We start from the raw sequence: 11,326 nt of genomic DNA, 5'->3' as shown, positions 1-11,326 counted from the left end.
ATCACTGTCCTTTCATTCTTAGACTCAGCGACATCACATAGTAAAAGTCGCAAATGCTGCAGCATCCTTTAGCCCATGCCTGTGCTGGACAAGATGAAACAGAGAACCTGCCAGACATCCCATGATAACCAACTTTTGAAAGTTAATATTATAAATAGTACATGATCTTTCTGTAATGCTTTGATAAGTGTACTTTCTGTTAAATACCTAAATCAGCTTGGGAAAATACAGCTACCCTGATACTACTACCCCAAAAGGCCAAGAAACAGGCAGAGTAAACTTTCATCAACATTAATGGCTCGTACAAACACATGCCAACTCCCAATGTTGCTTTATCAAATTAGAAAATCAAAAATCATCCAAGCTCCGTACTTTCACCTTCCGATGGCCAAGTGCAGCTTTTAGGTGGCCCACAACCTCCCTCCTTCGCTGGGCCTTTGCTTTCCATCTTTCAGAATCTTCTGCCAGGACAAGCTCCGTAGGTCTGTTTGGACTCCGCAGCATACTCTGGGAAAGGACGCTTGATCGGAATTTCGAAGTGCGATTTGATTCGGGAGTGTGATATAAGCTACGAACAGCTCCATCAAGTGATGCCCGGGAACCAGGGGTAATTGGCACCCGGGACATGTTCTTAAGAGGGGTCGTGAACGGTGACGCTTCTCTGCTTCGAGGAGCTATTGACTCTGAGATATCAATTCCTAATTTTCGCATTTGCGCTTCGAGGACATCGATATCTCCGCTTTTTTGCTGAGCCATGTTCGTCATGGTATTAATTGTTGAGGTCACAGCCTCTACCGTCGGGCGTGCCACGTGAGATCTGGTTTTCCTTGACGAAACGCCAAACCCATCCGCTGCCTTGGAAGCGTCGGCAATTCTAGCTCTTAATAGTGACACATCTTTTTCTAGCTCTGCAAGTTTCGCCTGAGTCTCCGTCGACAGCTTTCGCAGATCTTGTTGGAGAGCAGATTGCTCCGCTGATAATGGCGTAGAAGCGATGGATGCAGCATCCGTATAAGAATCTAGCATTCTTCTTATGCTTGCACATTGACCACGAAGGTTCACAAGATCTTTACTTAAAAGCTGGTGACATTGTTCGAGCCTTCCTTGAATGTTTTCCACTTTTCCTGCTTGAAGAGATTCATCTAACACTTCAACGCCTCGCTGAAGCTTTTCAACCTCTGGTAAGAGCAGCTTTTCGTCGAGGAGATCGGCGCATTTCTCGCTTCGAAGACTTCTTAGCCACGCTGTGTAATCATGATCGCTGGAAGACTCCTGATAAAGCAAAAACGCAGAGAGAGATCGTGCATTGATGCCTAAAGTACCTATCATGGCATTGATGTCACGGTATAGACGTTCAATTTGGCCAGGAATTCCAGGCTTCAGGCTTTCTCCAGTATAATCCTGGTGAGGCAGGAAAGGATCTAGGGTTGGCGCTGGCGAAATGGGTCGTGCCAAATCCGCTCGGAGCTGCTCATCCTCATCCTCAACAAGTTCCTGTGTCTCAGCCTGGAGTCGTTGAGCTTGGCGTTGAATTTCTTTTGCCGAGATGTGATCCTCAATATCCTCGGGTGGTGTCCTTATTTGATTGGCAAGCATAGAACTCTCTAAAGCAGCCTTTCGGCGGGAAATAGCATGCCCCGGTATCGGAGCACTTGTAGACCTGATGTGGTCAGTGGCAGAAAGCGCCTTTCCAAACTGATTGCGAACGGGGCTCGGAGATCTAGGGCTAAGTATTGTCCGACTTTGGGGTATTTTAGGCACAGGGAAAATTGGCTTTTCTGTGATCTCTCCGAATAGGGGCTTTGGAACTGCTGGCTTTGGCTCTGGAGCCGATATCTGTGAAAAGCTTCCACCAGGAGGGCTTTTATAAGAGACAAGGTCAAAGGAACTTTCGGGGGAGATTTTAAAGTCGGTCGAGCCTATATCTTGAGTGATCTCCTCCCCGCTATCTTCAAAACCTTCACTCTCCCCCTCCTCATCTTCTGATTTATCCGGTAGGGCGGGTGGAGTATGCTTGGGTGATTCCGGTAATGCGGACTCTTTGGGTGACTTGGGCTCCTTAGGAGTTTCGGCCTTAGGTGGGAGCGCGGGCTCGTTCAATGATACAGGTTTCTTCGGTGGGAGGAAGTCTGGCGGAAGCGGTGCATCCCGTGAAACACTTGATGAGGAAGCAGAAGTATCCCCAGGGCCATAGGTTGCTCTACTCGTAGGCTCTGGCGGAAGGGGAGGCTCTGGTGGAAGCGGAGGCTCCACAATTTTCGGAGATGGCGCGACTTTTCGGTCTCCTGGAGCCTTCGCTTCGACAGGCGGTTTGGAGATGCCACTATCGCGTTGCAAAGAGGGAGCTGGCTCGGTTGACTTCGACTCCGCAGCTACTGGAGGTGGAGGTAGTGATGTAGCGGGCGTCGTCGATACCATGGTCGTTAAAAGCGATCCTGGCTGTTGAGGTGTGGCAAACAGCCCCGAGCTTGGTGCACCGAATGGTGATTCTTTGGAGACCATCGTGTTGGTTTCAGGGATGCCGGAGAAAGGCGATGTGAAGGGAGAAGGTTTTGGTTCGGCTTTCGTCACAGATTCGTTAACACCGCCAAGGTCAAGCGATTGCTGAAGTGAACCAAAGGAGAGTGCTCCATTTGGCTTTTCTGGTTTATCTTCGTCCATAGCAGCGGACTCATCAGGCGTAAAGGTTGATCCAAGAACAAACCCCCTCGACCCGAATGCCTCTGAAGCAGTCGCCGTACTTTCTTTCTGAGGGAGCGCATCTGAACCTTGTGAACCAAATAGGGGCTGCCCAGCTTTGGAAAACGGATTGTCGCTTGTTGCCTTTGCGAAAGCACTCTGTTCTGGGGTGTGGGAGCCAAGAGAAGCCGCAAAACCACCAGCAGACGTGAAAGAGGTAAATCCTCCACCAGTACCAAATTGACTCAGCGTCTGAGTCGGTGTTTGGGCGAAAAGGGATCTCCCATTTCCTAGTTGGCTTGCTTGTCCAAAAGCTGGCTGGGAGCTTCCAAGAGCGCTTGGAGAACCAAAAGCTGGTTGTCGCCCTACTCCAAGGGGCGTAGCAGTGCCGAACGAAGGAGTTGCGGGTGTTCCAAAAGACGGCTGGCCAAATGCTGGCTTTCCAAACATTCCTTGTCCAAAGGATGGTTTCGGTGTTTCAGGAATAGGGGCTGGCTGAGCAACAGCTTGCTGGTGAGGCAGGGATTGTCCCTTGGGAGCCACTGAAAGTCCATGATACGGAATTTGTTTCCTGATAGATTCTGAATATACTATCCACCAGCAAGAAAGCACACCGTCGTTACCTAATATCATAATTGCAGGCAACGGCGTCGCAGACTCTTTGATATCTTCGCCGGGAATGGGTGAGGGAACGTTGTTCTTGCTTGACAAATCCAGGGAAAACCCAATAGGCGAAACGTCAACCATATCCTCTGTCATTGGCAGTTCTGCTCTTCTCGAGTCTTCCGACATTGTTGTGGTTGTGAAGAGATTTGTAATTTTTTCGGGTGGGCAGTCATCAGCAAGGGGTTTTGTTGACCGTGTGAAGAGTCCGACGTCTGTCGATGTAGTCGAAGAGACAACGATGAGTTCTTTCAAATCCGGTTCGAAGTCTTTTAATCGGCCAGTAAACTGGAAGGAAGGATTACGTTCCGCTCCAAACGGGGAGCAAATTTCCGGCAACTTTCGAAACTCGAAGCTATCGGGTGGGTGCCGTGTTAAAATATAATACGACGAAGGTGGCCTCTCATCAGAAACAATCGTGGGCGTATAGATCATCAGAAATAAATGATTCTCAAGCCATATAAGGGAAGAAACTAAAACGATATTTAGCACATCGCATAGAGGAAACTAATCGCTAAGACTGACCGTGTTCAGTGCCTTCGAGATCTGGAGGTTTCGGGATCTCGGCCTTTCCTTCGCCTTGGGGAGTCATTTGATAGGCGGTTCCATCTGCCAATCCAGCAACGAGTTGTTTCCCTCTCGTACTCCAAGAAGCAGAGCTAACTCCGGTTTTTAGAACGGGGCCATTAGGCCCTGCATCCAGCTGTCCTTTTTTCACATTCGCAATCAATAATTCCCCATTGATCGTTATTACCGCAAAGAGCTCCGATATGACGGGGTTCGGGAGTAAGGCTCGGACAGTTTCACCGTTCAAACGAATAGTTGCGCCTGGCTGGCTTTTGCCTTGCATGAGCTCTGACACGTCGAAGACTGCCAGCCCATCTCCAGTCTGGGCAGCAACGACAAGCACGGTTTCATCGGCGGAGAACGCCACATGAGACACCTTACCAGGGAGAGGAATCTGTAGCTCCGGCTGAAATGGTCTAACATTGCTCTCGCCGACCGCGTCAGCGAAAAATGCTTTTCTGGCAGAGTCTGTGCTGGCGATAATGATGCCCTCGGGTCCAGCGGCTGCGACAAGGGACTTTGTCGGGGCGACACTCAACAGGGAAGAGGTTGGGGGTGGTAATGCGTCCGCAGGCCATGGCGAAGGAAGAAGCTGTACTTTGGAATCGCCATTCAGGGAGAGGAAGCCGACCTCCTGCATGCCCGGCGAGTTAGATATTTCTGTCATCAGTAAAGCGCGACCATGTTCCACACGTACCTGTGTTTGAATCTCCTGCAGCTCAGGACCTAGCTGCACTTTTCCTCCACCCATGGCCGACTGGGGAGCTGCGACGAATGAGAACGCCATCTTCAGAGACTCGTAGTCGGCTGAAAGTGACCGAGACTTGGAATCTAGGGGATGGCGTGTCCTTCTGGCATTGATGTTGATAGAATCACGCGGTAAGACGTTGAAGGAACGGCGATGGCTGAGCCTGCCAGGACTCCTGTTAAATAGATCAAAGGTAGGGCCGAAAATCTTGACGCGCGGGCTCGCAGTATGTGGCGGGAGGGCAATGCATGGAAAAAAAAAAAGGCAAAATATCAAGCCGTCCGGCGTCTGCAAGCCCAGTAAATTCCTCAGGCTATAGATTCCCGCTGCGCAGAGAGGGCGTTTATCGTTCGTTGTGGAATAAGAATTGCCGTCCGCTTGCTGGCTTCATTCGCCCGTCGACTGGGCTTGTCTGGCGGCGCTGATTGGCCGGCAGCTTGGTAGCAGCATCAGGCAGCTCGAAGCTTCGTCACTTCACGTCGCTTCAACTCTCGCAGCGACCGTCCGTCCTCCATCCGCTCAGCGTCCCTTTTGCTTTTTTTTGGCCTCTCACCATCCTTTCAACTCGCCCTTTCATACACATCCTCACCACTCCGCCTTCAGCTCTTCTCGCGCCTTTCACCCTCGCAGGGCCAACGCCAGCCACATCACCATGCCTGGGTTCGATTTCTCCAATTACAATCGCAACGCAGCGCTTCATGCAAAGGGAGTCCCGCTGCCCAAAGCCACAAGCACGGGTACGACGATTGTTGGCTGCATTTTTGATGGAGGTGTCGTGGTATGTCCAGTGAATGCGTACCCCGTAGATCAAACAGTCCTCTGGCTAATTACGCTGTCCACCATAGATTGCCGCAGACACTAGAGCTACCAGTGGTCCTATTGTTGCAGACAAGGTACATCTCTTGCTGGAGCTGACATGTTGTCGCTAAACCTTCGAAAATAACTGCTTCGATCGGGCCAGCCGCTGACATGAAACGTCTCCTTTAGAACTGTGAGAAACTCCACTACATTACGCCATCGATATGGTGCGCGGGAGCCGGTACCGCTGCAGATACAGAGTTTACTACTGCTCTTATCAGCTCTAATCTCGAGCTTCATGCCCTTTCGACCGGACGGAAACCGCGCGTCATAACCTGCATGACCATGCTTAAGCAACACCTGTTTCGTTACCAAGGCTACGTTGGCGCATATCTGGTTGTTGCTGGAGTAGACCCTACTGGCGTCGGCCTTTATACAGTTCATGCCCATGGCTCTACCGATAAGCTCCCCTACGTTACGATGGGCTCGGGATCCTTGGCTGCGATGTCTGTTTTTGAGACTATGTGGACGCCTAACTTGAACAAGGGCCAAGCCATAGTGCTTGCTTCAGAGGCTATAAAGGCAGGAATTTTCAACGATCTTGGCTCTGGTAGTAACGTGGATGTTTGCGTTATCGAGCAAGACAAACCTACTCAGTTGCTAAGAAACTATATCCGACCTAACGAGCGGGGCCAGAAAGAGAGAACCTACCGATTCACGAAGGGGACTACGGCCTGGTTAGACCAGAAGATCATCACAAAGGAGGAGATAGGACGATACGTCACGGTGCACGAACTCAGCGGAGATGCGGATGCAGTGGTCGCGGAGAAGATGGATGTCGATTCTTGATTTGTGCCTTCCATAGATCCCCCTCCCTAAGGAGTAATGAGACTTTACCGTATGAGACTACAGCGACCGTTTTTGCTACCTTCCGTGTTTCCCACCTAACTCTGTGGCTCTCTTCCTTGATGTAAATGGAGAGGATGATGAATGCGCGGATAAGAGCAATAGTAAGGGGTGGAACTCAATTGCCTTGGAGATTTTAGCACGGCAATGGCCATCTTCCTCGCGATGGTTTGCGTATCGACTTTACTGGTGGGTTTCGTGTTGCGCCGGGTTCAACAGCGCTTCCAAGTATCAACTGCTGAGAGTGACCCCTTTTCATTAGCATTCGAAACAGTCCGGACTCCTAAAATAGGAAGAAATTCATTCACTCTAGTTCCAAACCCTTGCGTTGTCTGGAGTATGGTGTACTAAGTTCTGCTATCGCTTCACTCCTTGAATTTTGCTTAGTACTCATACCTCGACCCCTTTCTCATGCGCTATTGAAAATCAGGCTTCACAGGGTTTTCTGCACGGAGAGGCACAGACATAACTACTACTTCTTGTAATATGTCTTTGAAGATTTAATTTGTATGAAACAGGACAAAGGTCAATTTTCATGTATGTACTGTACATACAAGAACTAGCCGACGCAAGACCTCCATATGTAAAAGGGAACTAATTTTTCCCCAACAAGTAAGTAACTTCAAAGGGCACTCCACTTGCAAGAGCACTTGCAATCGCGTCCCCCTCAACTTCTCTAACGTGGTTGATGATGTATGAAAACCGAGCCTGAGGAACTGACATACCAGCCTCGCGAAATCGATAGATGCCAGCGTGATATAACGCGCGAACCATTGTGGGCGTGATGGGCGCGTTGTGGTCAAGCAGAAACTCAAAACACCAACGTGTCAGTCGATAAGCGTTTCGAGGTGAGAGTTTGGAGGAGCACGCAAAAATCAACGCGATGCTGTGCATTGTTGCGAGGCAGTCAGCCGGGTTTAGCACCGGATATCCCTCAGAAGTATACTTCTGTCCTCCATGGGGTTCCACATCAGAATATCGGCGACATGGATTCCAGGAGTAAGCCAATGCAATCTTAAATGGAGTATGGCGACGGAGAATGCGGAGCAAGCCGCTACGGAGGGGTGAGTTCGTTTCCGTATAGAGAAGAATCTTGTTTGCAAAGTCGGGAGCCGTAACATCTATTTTCCTTGCCATATCTTCCCAGTAACAGAACATCTCGTCTTCGAGAAGCCTATTTGGGTCATTCTCCTGAAATACATTTGAACGTAAACCACTGAGTTCTACTCGAGACAACGCCTGGATGGCGTTTTTGGGTATATGCGGATAGTTCAGCATCCTTCGCTCATATCTCATCTGCGTGCTTGTTATTGAAACAGCATCTGCATGAGGGAGACCCAACCCGCCGAGCATTTGCATAGACCTATCTAGATAAGAGACGAGGTCGACCTTCGGCCTTGGGCCTCGTAATCGTTTGTCGTAGGCCAAAAGTTTTCCGAACAGTTGCCTCCGGCGTCGTTCAACACGAGCTTTGCGATCAAGAATCTTAACAAGCCATAGTCGCAAAAGCCATTCCTTTCTCATCAAGCGGTGTTCTCTATTACGGGACAGTCTGGCCCTAGGCGTTTTCCGCGTCATACGAGAAGATAACCAGCCTTGACGGGAAAAGTCCCAGTGAGCTTCGTGCAGTAAAAAACTCAGATTGGAATGCTCTAATATATCACTCCAAATCCCCAGAAGCTTTCGTCGTGTTTTGCGATACTCTCGTGAAAACAATAGGGATTTGGTGACCCGAAAGATTGAATCCATAAGAAGCCGACTAGGGAACAGATTCCCAACATCGTTAAAGTATTGAATAAAATTGCGGAAGTGTTTCCAATAAATGAGCGCCGCGGATTTAGTGTGTGTGGCGATAAGCTTAACGATCTGCAACGAAACCGTCTGTAGTCCAGGAGAATAGGATGCTCGAGAACCTGCCAGAAGACGAATGATGTCCTTGCTAAGTAATGCTGATCGTCCGGTCGCGTTTCCCCTTGAGAGAAGGCCTAACCATGAAGATAGTGTTCTATTCCCAAGATCCTTAGGCTGCACCACAGAACACAATTCGATTCCTTGCCATATGGCCTCGAAACAGAATGTGTGCAAGACGCCGGGGCTTTCCGGTCGTATATCGGAAGTCCTAATCCGCGGAACTAGCTTCAGCATTAATGGTATCTCATGCCGAGGCACCAAGCCAAGAGAGAGCTGAAACCTCAACATCTGAAATATAGCTTCCACCTCGAGTTTTGTGCCTGGCTTAGAGACCAAAGCCCGTACCACAGCCACAAAATTGTTTGAACCCCGCGGATTTAGATAGGGATCGCCGAGGAAGTCGCTGATTTGGGTCAGGGGCCATGTTCCTTTACGATACACCCCAATAATGTGGTTTAGAATCAATTGGCTGAGTTGAGGGTGGCTGCGTAAATCGACGCCAAGATACGAAACAAGGTCTCGAATATCGTCTAGACAACACGTTTTGGGTAGAACTCGGGTGAATATTTTATCCCAATCCTGAGTTGATGCGAGACTGAGCAAGTCGGGGGAGAGGAACGGCGGTGCATTCAACGTTTGCGCGGGAGTTGCTGTGCCGGGTAGAGAATGGAAAGGTAGAGGAGAAACAGCTACAAAGATATCGTCAGACACTTCAAGTATATTACTTTCATAGGTAGGATGAAGCACTTACTCGACGGATCCTGTCCGGACAAGAACGATCCGAATGGAAACTCGAATTGCTTGTGCCCTTCTGGGTTCTGTCCAAAGAGAATGGCAGGGTCAATGCCAGCTCCACCATACCCAGCCATCACCAAATCAGCGTTTCTCCTTTTCGCAAGTCGTCGTCTCGCTTCGAGAGGGCCGGGAACATTGCTGCCATAGCGCCGTTGAGTTCTTGTAAACTCGGTAAATGAGCGAGTTAGGAGGGCATCGCTAATCCAGACGTGATTGGCAATTGGGCCATCCTGCTGCTGGCAAGCCCTCCGGCAGACGTGCCGACAGATAGACATCTCTGACCAGGGCAAGTGAGCGGAGTATGGAGGCAATTGAGATAGCGGGTTTGTTTCAATGCGTGAGCGCTGCCTGAGTCTCGGAAGTTGAACTCGAGATTTCGACTATATTGATGACTAAGCAGATGCCACAATCTGGCTGACAACCGTAACAGCTCTCTCCGGGCGTCTCCGGCCTAGTCGTGGAGCAGAGTGTCTTTCACCGTGCGGCTAGCTGCCCTATAACAAGGATCTCATGTCGTTATACTCATTGCTTTACAGGCCGAAGACCAAAGATCTCAAATATCACATCCAATCCTTTACACTATACTCTGTTCAAATCCATGTACACTATTTCCAAGCCATTGAACGGATCTAAGGGCTCTCAAACGCTACAAATTTCGGAGCAACATACAGAGAGGAGCCACAAACCGTCATTGATCGATACATATCGATAGTTAACCTTAGTATTCATCGCTGCCCCAGCTTTGGTTAACGTTCCACCGATGAGCCGCCTCCGAGACGCCTCTCACAAGGTCAACAACCGAATCCGCCCAAGTTCCCTCGCCTCTATCAATTCTCTGCCTTCTTTCCCTCTCTGACTCCGAATCTAGCCTATTCATAAACATGTCTCGTGCTCGGGGAATGTCTGCAGCGGTGACCACTTCACCCTGTCTCCTTCCCAGAGCCGCAGCTTTGATTGCAGACGTATACGTCTGAACCCAGTCGTTCTCAGAGCCACCTGGTGAGCTATAGACTCCACCACGCGAAACATGATGCTCAACACGGACAATTTCATAGCGCTTCTCTAATAGGATTAGGAGGGGCCAGGTGATGATCCAAAGCTGAAGAATCACACATGTCCACCAGACGAAAGAACTGGTACGCAGCCGGTTAATCAAAGATGGTGAATATATGGTAACCCGGGACTGCTGTATGAACGGGGAAACTGTGATGGTGCCGCAGTAATTAGTGGATCGGATGATTGAAATGATCTGGCGCCGAATCAGATTGAAATTCCAATTGACGACGTCGCGATGAAGCGTGAAGCTATTGTCAATTGATGGCAGGGTACTTCGGTTAGCTAAAGCAATCGATACGCTACAGTTTACTTGACTGGAGAGGGGTGCCTCACGATTTGACACTTGATTTATCACTGCAAAACCTCTGGCACCATTCCTCAAGGGTTGGGCTGATGTTTATTTGCCCATCTTCAAGTGCGGTTGCAATGCGTTTCTTCTTACACCAGTTTCTGTTGGTGCTCCTAAATCTGCTGCCTCTGTATGCGGACACTCCATCATTATCTTGGATGACCTTCATCACTTTGTAAACCCCATCTATGCAGCGGACCGGTGGCAGCACACTGTCGCTGCCATCAATCAAAAAATCAAAATCTATGATAGTCTGAGTTGATGACTGTTTATCGCGGTTCTTCGTTGACACCGTATGCGTCCCTTTTACCGAGACAAATACCTGTGGAGGGAGCTCTGCTTGCAGCTTGAAGAATCTGTACAGCACTTCGGCATTGGAAGATAAGTACGGGGCCAGTGAAATCGTATAGGTCTTGCCTTCTCTGTAAGATGTAAGAACACGAGCGCCCGGAATATCGTACTCATCAGATCGGATTCGCTCATTGACCGAGTCGTCACGGGAACCATCGACCGGCGGTCGAGATTCGTCGTATTCGGTGTAGGCTGGCGGGTTGTCCTCACCTCCAAAATCCGCGTCGTCAGTATATGGCTGGAAACTACCAGACACTGAAGATGGCTCTAGTGCATTCTCTGATGAATTGCCAGCATATGCTGGGGCTTGTGCCTTTGAGGCCGTCATGTGGTGTAGGTGGAGGAAGGAACACAAATGCAAGATCGTGTTATAGCATTGCATACATAGATTTGAGTCGTAAAACCACTCCCTCTTCAGGCGGCAAAAGTCCTGTTTTGGAGCTCTGCGCCCTTATTGGAATGGATCCTGAAAATGTCTGATAACTACGGAGCAAATGGTCACT

General features: G+C 49.5%; 4 protein-coding genes across 4 annotated transcripts; 1 reads left to right on the top strand and 3 right to left on the bottom strand.

The window, feature by feature from the left end:
* Positions 1-177: 177 nt before the first annotated feature.
* On the bottom strand, positions 178-4,986 carry D8B26_002078 (uncharacterized protein). Its single transcript, XM_003066019.2, has 3 exons — positions 4,607-4,986; positions 3,868-4,543; positions 178-3,815 (listed from the first exon to the last, which is right to left on the bottom strand). Exons 1-3 carry the CDS (start codon positions 4,694-4,696, stop codon positions 349-351), a joined length of 4,233 nt encoding a protein of 1,410 aa, XP_003066065.2. The 5' UTR covers positions 4,697-4,986; the 3' UTR covers positions 178-348.
* Positions 4,987-5,150: 164 nt separating this feature from the next.
* On the top strand, positions 5,151-6,412 carry PUP1 (proteasome core particle subunit beta 2). Its single transcript, XM_003066018.2, has 3 exons — positions 5,151-5,435; positions 5,503-5,550; positions 5,645-6,412. Exons 1-3 carry the CDS (start codon positions 5,310-5,312, stop codon positions 6,302-6,304), a joined length of 834 nt encoding a protein of 277 aa, XP_003066064.2. The 5' UTR covers positions 5,151-5,309; the 3' UTR covers positions 6,305-6,412.
* A 479-nt stretch (positions 6,413-6,891) lies between these two features.
* D8B26_002076 (uncharacterized protein) lies at positions 6,892-9,342 on the bottom strand (the record flags this gene model as incomplete). The annotated part of the gene is made up of 2 exons (XM_066123721.1): positions 6,892-8,961; positions 9,024-9,342. The coding sequence occupies 2 exons, from the start codon at positions 9,340-9,342 to the stop codon at positions 6,956-6,958; spliced, it is 2,325 nt and encodes a 774-aa protein (XP_065979796.1). The 3' UTR covers positions 6,892-6,955.
* A 443-nt stretch (positions 9,343-9,785) lies between these two features.
* On the bottom strand, positions 9,786-11,269 carry D8B26_002075 (uncharacterized protein; the record flags this gene model as incomplete). Its single annotated transcript, XM_003066016.2, has 2 exons — positions 10,457-11,269; positions 9,786-10,371 (listed from the first exon to the last, which is right to left on the bottom strand). Exons 1-2 carry the CDS (start codon positions 11,203-11,205, stop codon positions 9,786-9,788), a joined length of 1,335 nt encoding a protein of 444 aa, XP_003066062.2. The 5' UTR covers positions 11,206-11,269.
* Positions 11,270-11,326: the final 57 nt, after the last annotated feature.

Source organism: Coccidioides posadasii, chromosome 1 (assembly GCF_018416015.2).
Source record: "Coccidioides posadasii str. Silveira chromosome 1, complete sequence".
Lineage (NCBI taxonomy): Eukaryota > Fungi > Ascomycota > Eurotiomycetes > Onygenales > Onygenaceae > Coccidioides > Coccidioides posadasii.
Note: the sequence above shows the minus strand (reverse complement) of the source record. Positions and strands in the feature narration are given on the sequence as shown.